The sequence below is a fragment of the Heteronotia binoei genome, chromosome 5 (genome assembly GCF_032191835.1).
Source record: "Heteronotia binoei isolate CCM8104 ecotype False Entrance Well chromosome 5, APGP_CSIRO_Hbin_v1, whole genome shotgun sequence".
NCBI classification, from domain to species: Eukaryota; Metazoa; Chordata; class Lepidosauria; order Squamata; family Gekkonidae; genus Heteronotia; species Heteronotia binoei.
Genome location: NC_083227.1, coordinates 16,502,431 through 16,511,978, shown reverse-complemented (window position 1 = coordinate 16,511,978; position 9,548 = coordinate 16,502,431). Strand labels below are relative to the sequence as shown.

General features: G+C 38.5%; 1 protein-coding gene across 1 annotated transcript; it reads left to right on the top strand.

Annotated features, from left to right (window-relative positions):
* The first annotated feature begins 234 nt into the window (after nt 1-234).
* LOC132571762 (oocyte zinc finger protein XlCOF6-like) lies at nt 235-2,604 on the top strand. The gene has a single exon (XM_060238556.1). It carries the CDS (start codon nt 235-237, stop codon nt 2,602-2,604), a length of 2,370 nt encoding a protein of 789 aa, XP_060094539.1.
* Nucleotides 2,605-9,548: the final 6,944 nt, after the last annotated feature.

Here is a 9,548-nt window from a genome sequence, read left to right as displayed (position 1 = left end):
GCTGCCAGTCTGAGTAGACAGTACTGACTTTGATGGACCAAGGGTCTGATTCAGTATAAGGCAGCTTCATATGTTCATATGTTCATCAAAGAAGTCACCCAGCTGGGGAGCCCTATAAACATAATTAAAATCAAGCATCTCTTCGCGTAGAAGGCATAATGTACTTTTAAGGTGTATATTACTGTACACTTCAGTGTACAGCAGAAAGAGGCCACTGAAATATTTGGAGTGCAGATGGAAATTCAGGTGCAGATCAGGCTTCCTTTCATGGGTTCTAACAAGATCTCTTTCTTTATTCCAGCCAGAGTTGATCAGAGGAATGAGGAGGGTGAGGAACTGCATTCTCTATTGCCAGATGAAGTCAGGAACAAAGACTTGAGAGGAAACTTCCAAAATCAAGGTGAATCTAAGAGAAAGAAAAGAAGCCACACAGCCAAGAAGAGGGGTAAACCCGTTCTTTGCCAAGGGGTGGATGTCCAAGAAGTAATTCGCACAGTGAAGGAAACATACAAGTGCTTGGCTTGTGGAATGAACTTCTCAGATCAATCCCAGTATAATGCCCACTTACAAATCCACAGTAGAAAGAAGACCTATCAATGGCTGGAGTGTGGAAAGACCATGATTCACAGAGCAGAGAGCCTTAGACATCTAAGAACACGTACAGGAGAGAAATTGTATAGCTGCTCAGACTATGGGAAGAGCTGCTCAGAGAAATCAGATCTTGTTCGACACCAAAGGATTCAGTCAGGACTGAAACTATTTATTTCCAGAGACACTGGAATGGCAATCTCTGAGGGAAGAAAAGGCAATATACTTTTTGCAAAGCACAGTATAACGAAGACATGTAAATGCTTTCGGTGCAGAAAGCACTTCAGGTACAAATCACAGCTCCTTTTGCACAAAAGAATCCACACACGAGGAAAGCTTCTGGAATGTTCAGAGTGTGGGAAGAGATTCAGTCACAGTAGCAGCCTACAAAAGCATCAAAGAACCCACACAAGCGAGAAGCCTTTGGAATGCTCAGAGTGTGGAAAGAGATTCAGTCAGAGTAGCCATCTTCAGTGTCATCTAAGAACCCACACAGGGGAGAAACCTTTTGAATGCTATGACTGTGGGAAGGGATTCAGTCAGAGTGCTGATCTTCAAAAACATCAAAGAACTCACAAAGGGGAGAAGCCTTTTGAATGCTCAGAGTGTGGGAAGAGATTCAGTCGCAGTAGCGCTCTTCAAAAACATCTAAGAACCCACACAGGGGAGAAGCCTTTTGGATGCTCAGAGTGTGGGAAGGGATTCAGTAATAGAACCCATCTTCAGTGTCATCTAAGAACTCACACGGGGGAGAAGCCTTTTGAATGCTCAGAGTGTTGGAAGAGATTCAGTCAGAAAAGCAGTCTTCAGTCTCATCTTAGAACCCACACGGGAGAAAAACCTTTTGAATGTTCAGAGTGTGGGAAGAGATTCATTCACAGTAGCACTCTTCAAGAACATCATCGAACCCACACAGGGGAGAGACCTTTTGAATGCTCAGAGTGCGGGAAGAGATTCAGTTGCAGCAGTTATCTTCAAAAGCATCAACGAACCCACACAGGGGAGAAACCTTTTAAATGTTCTGAGTGTGGGAAGAGATTCTGTCAGAATGGCAGTCTTCAAAACCACCTAAGCATCCACACAGGGGAGAAGACTTTTGAATGCTCAGAGTGTGGGAAAAGATTCAGTCAGAATAGCAATCTTCAAAAGCATCTAAGAACCCACACAGAGGAGAAGCCATTCAAATGCTCAGAATGTGGGAAGAGATTCAGACAGAATGGCAGTCTTCAAGAACATTTAAGAATCCACACAGGGGAGAAGACTTTTGAATGCTCAGAGTGTGGGAAGAGATTCAGACAGAATGGCAGTCTTCAAGAACATTTAAGAATCCACACAGGGGAGAAGCCTTTTGAATGCTCAGAATGTGGGAAGAGATTCGGTTTTAGCAGATATCTTCAAAAGCATCAAAGAACCCACACAGGGGAGAAGCCATTTGAATGCTCAGAATGTGGGAAGAGATTCAGTCAGAGAGGTAGTCTTCGAAACCATCTAAGAACACACACAGGGGAGAAGCCATTTGAATGCTCAGAATGTGGGAAGAAATTCAGTCAGTATGGCCATCTTCAAGAACATTTAAGAACCCACACAGTGGAGAAGACTTTTGAATGCTCAGAGTGTGGAAAGAGATTCAGTAACAACAGCTATCTTCAAAAGCATCAAAGAATCCACACAGGGGAGAAGCCTTTTGAATGCTCAGAATGTGGGAAGAGATTTAGTCAGAGTGGTGCTCTTCAAAAACATCTAAGAACGCATACAGGGGAGAAGCCATATGGATGCTCAGAATGTGGGAAGAGATTCAGTCAGAATGGCCATCTTCAAGTACATTTAAGAACTCACACAGGGGAGAAGCCTTTTGAATGCTCAGAGTGTGGGAAGAGATTCAGTCACAGTAGCACTCTTCAAAACCATCAAAGAACCCACACAGGGGAGAAGCCTTTTGAATGCTCAGAGTGTGGGATGCAATTCAGTTGGACTGGCACTCTTCAGAAACACCAAAGAACCCACACACACTTTTGAATGCTCAGAGTGTGGGTGGTGCTTCAACCAGAGTGGTAATTTTCAAAAACATCTAAGAACCTGCACAGGGGAGAAGACTTCTAAATGCTGAGAGTGTAGAAAGAGAATGCCATCACTCTTTATGTGCCTTCAAATCTAAGCGCTTTTAGCGTCCCCATGCTTTGGTGCAATAACTTAAACTGGGAATTTTGTCCTTTAAGTGATTGTGGTCACCTAGCTCAGGCTTGTATACTGAAGAGTGCAGGGAAATCCTTAATAGTAATTAATACCTACCTGCTGCCATGTGCAGCAAAGGAACCCCTGTCCTTTCATTGGGAGAAGCTCTTTATGTATGTAGATGAGTTAAAGCAGAAATATTCGATCTTGAATGCCATCACCGTGGCCCTCTTCAATGTCGATAGCATTGGAAAAAGTGCAAAAAGGGCAACTGGAATGATTCAAGGGTTGGAACACTTTCTCTCAGTTAACTCCTGCTTGAGAGAAGTAAGATGTAATGTAACAACAGAGTCTCCATTTACTATCTTAACAATTAAGAATGCAATACTTTCTATATATAGAAAAGAGGTTTTGTGGTGGCAACATGGAACACCCTGATTGGTTCTGACTGTGCTGACTTTGGCCCATCAATCAAGGTCTGTTGCATTCCATTGGCTGAAGGTGGGAGGAGGTGGGAAACAGCCACAGAAAGCCCTTTCCCCAATTGGCTGAGGGCTCCTGGGTCTTCCTGGGGGAGTGTGTAAAAGAAAGAAAAGTGAGCAGAGCCGCTCCATTTCTTTGGAGCAACTGCTTTTCCTTTTCTTGTTAGTCTTAAGAAGTTGGTTGAAATACAGCAGATTGTTACATTCATAAGTTCCGGTGAGTAAATTGCCCCACTGAGATCACAAAAATGTGTTCCTGCAAACTGTTTATTTGGCTGCTTTGTGTATGTGAGAGAGTGTGTGTTCACTTTCATTTAGTGGAAGTGCAGTCATATAAATCCTTTTAAACACATTATAAAGAAGTTCAGCTTTACAAGACTGCAAAGAAAAGTCCATCCAATGAGCACATGGATGTAGGCCCATTTCACCACAAGTCTTCCTTAGGAGTATTTCTATTTTTCTTCAAAGTTATCCGCTTCTTATGACAATTCAGTATTAATATTGGGAGCCAGGCAGGCCTTAATACCTTCTCTAAACAGATGCAAAAGCCTTCTGGATTTGGCTGGCAAAATGCTTTCTGCAACTTCTTTATTTTCTTTAGATTTTCTCCTCCTGGAATAAACCATGGTGATAATAGTGAGAAGGAAGTAGATAATTTTTAAAAATTTTAAATGAATAATTTAAAAAAAACACCATATTCTTGATTATCTTCAAGAATTTACCTCTCAATCCCACTTAAGTGTTTATATTTATACCAGGAGCTAGCCATTCCTGAACTTCTTTTCTAACGAGATACAGAAGCTTTCTGAATTTTGATGGCAAAATACTCTCCAAAAAGCTTGAAAACTAACTCTACCGAAAGAAAACTATTCTAGGTAACTCCATGCAGTTGTGGTCTTGGAGATCTCTTTCTTAAAGGTATAAGTCACAGTGATATAGTAAAGATTCAGTGATATAGTAAAGATTCATAAATGGTGTTCCATTAGATCCTCAAGGAAATAGACTTCCAGTTTCGGTGACCCGTCATTAGGAGCGGCTCGGATCGGCACGTCCAGAGCTGCTCCTAAATCTGGCAGTGGAGGGGTCTCCCCCATTGGGAGACTCGATTCTGGGACCCAGGAGGGGTTCTAAAAGGCAAACGGTTTGAGCTGAGGAATGGGGGTGACAGCGGCAGCTACCTCCCGATCCTGGCTCGCTGTAAGCCTTGCTGTCCCAATCACCTTTTTTAAATGGCACCGGGGTTGACTGCCGGACTTCTTCTTTTCAACTAGTGATTTTGCATGAGTTGGACAAGCTGCATCATTGCTACGAAGATTGTAAGTTCCCTTTCTTTCTAATATCGAATCCTGAGGCATTGCTTTTCTAAACAGGAAAAATGGAGAACTGGGACTGAAGCGGAACTTAGACAGAGGCAAAGGCTGAGAAAGGGGGGGGGGGACTCTCTTTCTCCTTCAAGGCTTCCAAAAGTTCCTGCCTAATCTGGTTATGTTTATAATCTTTGCATCAGAAATATGAATCACACCAATTTCTAAATATTGAAAAGACTTGATGGCTGAATTGAACTGACTTGTTCTAAACTTCTTTCTGGGGAAAGACTTGGCTTTGGGAAAGTTGCTTGCAAGTATATATGGATGAGAAGGACAGCTGGCATAAGAAGTAATCTGAAGGTTATGTTGAAGTGCTCTGAACAAATCTATGTGAGCTTCAAATAGCCATTTAAATCTTTGTGGGCTTTGTATACTGAACTATAAAATATAACTAGACTGTGGGCTGAAGGAAGAATACCTGTGCAAACCTTCAAAGTGGATTATAAACTCCTGATGGTGTATGTTATGGATATAACATTAAGTTTGGTTCTATTTTTCATATGGTTTGAATATTTTTGGCTTTTTATTTTTATATTCCTTTTTTTTCCATATCATACTTGGAGTTTTTCTTACTTTTGTTATTATTTTTTGGGGAATATCTGGATTAATCTGTTCTGATTTATTCTATTTTTTTCTTATTTCTCTTGGGCTGTTTGTTTAATTTTTTTAATTTTTGATTCCACCTGTGGATTATAAATGGGGCATTCAGCCCTGGATTACAATTTATAACCTGGAGCAGTTCGATGAGTTTGTTAGAACTTGGATTCTATTGAGCTATCATCGTTAGAAGAGACGTCACAGTAAACTGTTTCTGTTTCAGTGAGTTGAACAGTTTTGACTAAGTGGCATTAAGGATGTTGTACTAAAAAGATCTTGTTTATTATAAGTTTTATCATTGTTTTGGATTTGGTAAATTGTTGATAGAAGCTAGAAGGCTGTTTCCTTAAAATCACTGTATAATACTGGTACTGTTTGGGAGATACTAGCTTATCTAATACAAACAGGAATACTGAATTCCAAAACAAAATTTTAAGAGGCAGTATATGGATCTTGTGGTTGTGAGTGCAAATATATTAATAAGGATGGAAAATAAAGCTGCGATTGGCTTTAAAGAAACAATTAAGAAAAGACAATCGAGAACATAAACCACCAATCTCTTCACCTAGCTCCTCATCTGGACCAGGGAAATTTACAACCACGCAGGGAGATATGAAAGAGATGCAAAATACTCTATTAACTGCCATAGCACAGCTGACTGGCAAAGTAGATAATATAGGAGAACAGATGGCAAGGATCAAGCAAGAGCTTTTAGAGAACAGAAAACAGACAGAGACCATCAAAGCCTTAAAGGTACTAGATGCCCAGGTGACGGATAATACACAAAAGGTGGAACAACTGGGAAAAGAACAGAATATACATGATACCAGACTCTTACAACTGGAAATATATAGAGCTGCCTATATGCTGAGGTTTCAAAATGTACCAGAAGAGAAAACTGAAGATTTACAGAAAATATTAAGTGAGGCTTTGGCTGAAATTCTACAGGTGACTCCTCAAAGGATGGAAGAAGAGTTTGATGAAGTTAAGCGAGTATCATCAAGCTTTAAGAGATGGAATAAATTGCCCAGCGAAGTTCACTTGAAACTTACAGGACAGAGGACCAGAGATGATATTTTGAAGCAAGCAAGAGACAAACCAATAATGATAGCAAGAAATATGGTGAAAATCTTGAGAGAGGTACCATGGCCAGTGAGACAAAAGAGGAGAGAATATCAAACCCTGACAAGCTTGAGAGAAAGGCCTACACATGGCTAATGCCAGAAGGCCTTTTTTTTACTTATGGAGAGAACAGGTACAGGATAAACTCCATTTTTAAAGCTCAGAATTTTTTTGATAGAGTGAAGGAAAAAGAGGGGAAGGAAAAGGATGATGAAGAGGAAGAAGAAAGCTCTGGTGAAGAGGATCCAAATGAACCACGGAAATACCCGACAAGATTACAGACCAAAAAAGATAAAAAAGATAGTGATAAGAAAAATCCATAATGGCATCAATAATTTCTATCAACGTGAATGGACTCAATTCTCCTGTTAAAAGGAGGAAGACCTTTAGATACCTGACAAAATTGGAAATGGACGTAATTTGCTTACAAGAAACCCATATTTTAGTTAAAGATCAACACCTTTTGAAAAATAAGAAACTTGGCAGTTTGTTTACAGCAACAGTCATGAACAAAAAGAAAAGGGGAGTAGCAATTTATGTTAAGCATAAATTTAACCCACAATTGCAGTACGCTTCTGAAGATGGAAGAGTTCTCCTAGTGGAAGTCACAGTGGACAATAAAAAAAATCCTACTGGCAAATATCTGTGCCCCAAATGATCACCAAGAGAATTTTTTTCAAGATTTACATTTTAAGTTATCAAATTTGGAATATGTAGAATACTGCATAGTAGGAGATTGTAATGCACTTTCTGACAGACAACTGGACAAAAAATGCATAAACGTACTAAAAGCAAAAGTCTTCAACTACCAACAAGCTTTTGGAAGCTAACAGAAGAACTGGATCTGGTTGATGTATGGAGAACAAGATACCCAAATTCGAAAGACTTTACTTACTGTTCTTCCAGTCATCAAACGTGGTCAAGAATTGATATGTGTTGGCTCTCTACAAATTTGGTCAAAGATTTAGTTAAGACAGAAATTCAAACAAGAGTCATATCAGACCATAGCCCTGTAATGGTAAAACTCAAAGGCACACGAATGAGAAGATCACGGAGGTTAAATCTATCTTGAAAGATAAAGATTTTCCTAAAGAATCTAAGGTTGAAATGAAATCTTTTTTTAAACAGAACATAACTCAAGATGTAAAGATGCAAGTAGTTTGGAACACTGCTAAAGCATATTTCAGGGGCCTTGCAATCAGATATAGTGCAAAGAAGAAGAAAGAAAGAACGGAAAATTTTCAAAAATTAATGTTGCAAGCAGGAGAAGCTGAAAAGAATTTAAAAGTGCGACCGACAAGACGAGTTCCAAAATAAGGTTAAAGAAACACAACATCAACTTAATTTATTGCTCATAGAGAAGGAGATAAAATTGAGATTTGCTAGACAAAATTTTTTTGAACATGCTAATAATCCTGAAAGGTGGTTGGCCTATAGAATAAGAAAAGAGAATGCCAAAAGGATAATACTGGTTTTGAAAGATGAGAATAACAAGGAGAAAACTCTAAGACAGAAGATATGCCAAATCGTGGAACTTCTATAAAAAAATTATATGAAGACAAAAAAAATTCATAAGGCAGATTTAGAATAATATATTAGCCAAAATAATGTTAATAAATTTACAGAACAACAAAAAAATTTAAATGAACCAATAGCAATAAGAGAACTGGGAGACACAATGGCATCTCAAAAGAATGGTAAAGCCCCAGGTCCAGATGGATTGCCTGTGGATTTCTACAAAGCTTATGAGGAGTCCTTACCATTCAAACATCTCCTTGAAAGGATTCGAGACGAAGCTCAAATACCAACTTCATGGCAAGAAGCTACAATATCCTTAATTCCAAAAGAAGGTGCAGATTTGAAAGATATAAAAAACTATAGTACAATCTCTCTTTTAAATGTGGACTATAAAATTTTTGTAGCAATATTGGCACAACATCTGAAGAAAGTTCTACAGACCGCAATACATCAAGACCAGGCTGGATTTCTTCCTAGAAGATATTTGAAAGATAATGTTAAAACAGTTTGTAATATATTGGAATACTATGAGACCCATCCAGAGAAACAATTGGCATTAATTTGTCTGGATGCTGAGAAGACCTTTGATAATGTTGCAACAACTTAAGGGAATGGAATGTGGTGAAATTTTTTTGAGAGCAATAGAATCAATATACTCCTCCCAAAGAGCAAGGGTGATGGTGAATGGTGAATTAACAGAAGCAATTGATATTCAAAAAGGTCAAGACAAGGTTGCCCATTGTCATCATTCCTTTTTATTTTATGCTTAGAGATATTGAATAATCAGATAAGAGAAGATACAAGAATTAAGGGAGCGGTGGTAAAAGGTGAACAATACAAATTGAGAGCGTTTGCAGATGATCTGGTTTTTATACTAGAGCAACCAATAGATTCAATTGGCAATTTATGTTGCAACAACTTAAGGGAATGGAATGTGGTGAAATTTTTTTGAGAGCAATAGAATCAATATACTCCTCCCAAAGAGCAAGGGTGATGGTGAATGGTGAATTAACAGAAGCAATTGATATTCAAAAAGGTCAAGACAAGGTTGCCCATTGTCATCATTCCTTTTTATTTTATGCTTAGAGATATTGAATAATCAGATAAGAGAAGATACAAGAATTAAGGGTGCGGTGGTAAAAGGTGAACAATACAAATTGAGAGCATTTGCAGATGATCTGGTTTTTATACTAGAGCAACCAATAGATTCAATTGACTGTCATAAACAAGATCAACCAATTTGGTTACTGGGCAGGACTAAAGATCAACTACCATAAAACAAAATTTCTGACAAAGAATATGACGATAGAACAAATCCAATTTCTTCAGCAAAAATCAGGGGGGTTGTATGAGAAAATAATCAAATATTTAGGTGTACTTATCTCAAACATATGGAGTAGTTTAAAAATGGACAATTATGATAAACTACTCTAAGAAATTAAAAAAGATTTGGAAAAATGGCATGATTTGAATTTATCCTTGATGGGAAGAATAGCCTCAATAAAGATTAATATCCTGCCAAGACTGTTATTTTTATTCCAAACTATCCCAGTACTTTTAAATAGTGGGTTTTTTCAAGAATTGAATAAGATGGTTTCTAAATATATTTGGCTGGGCAAAAAACCAAAAATCAAACTAAACAACAACAACAACTTTTATTTCCCCGGAATAAATAAATAAATTTGTATCCCGCCCTCCCCGC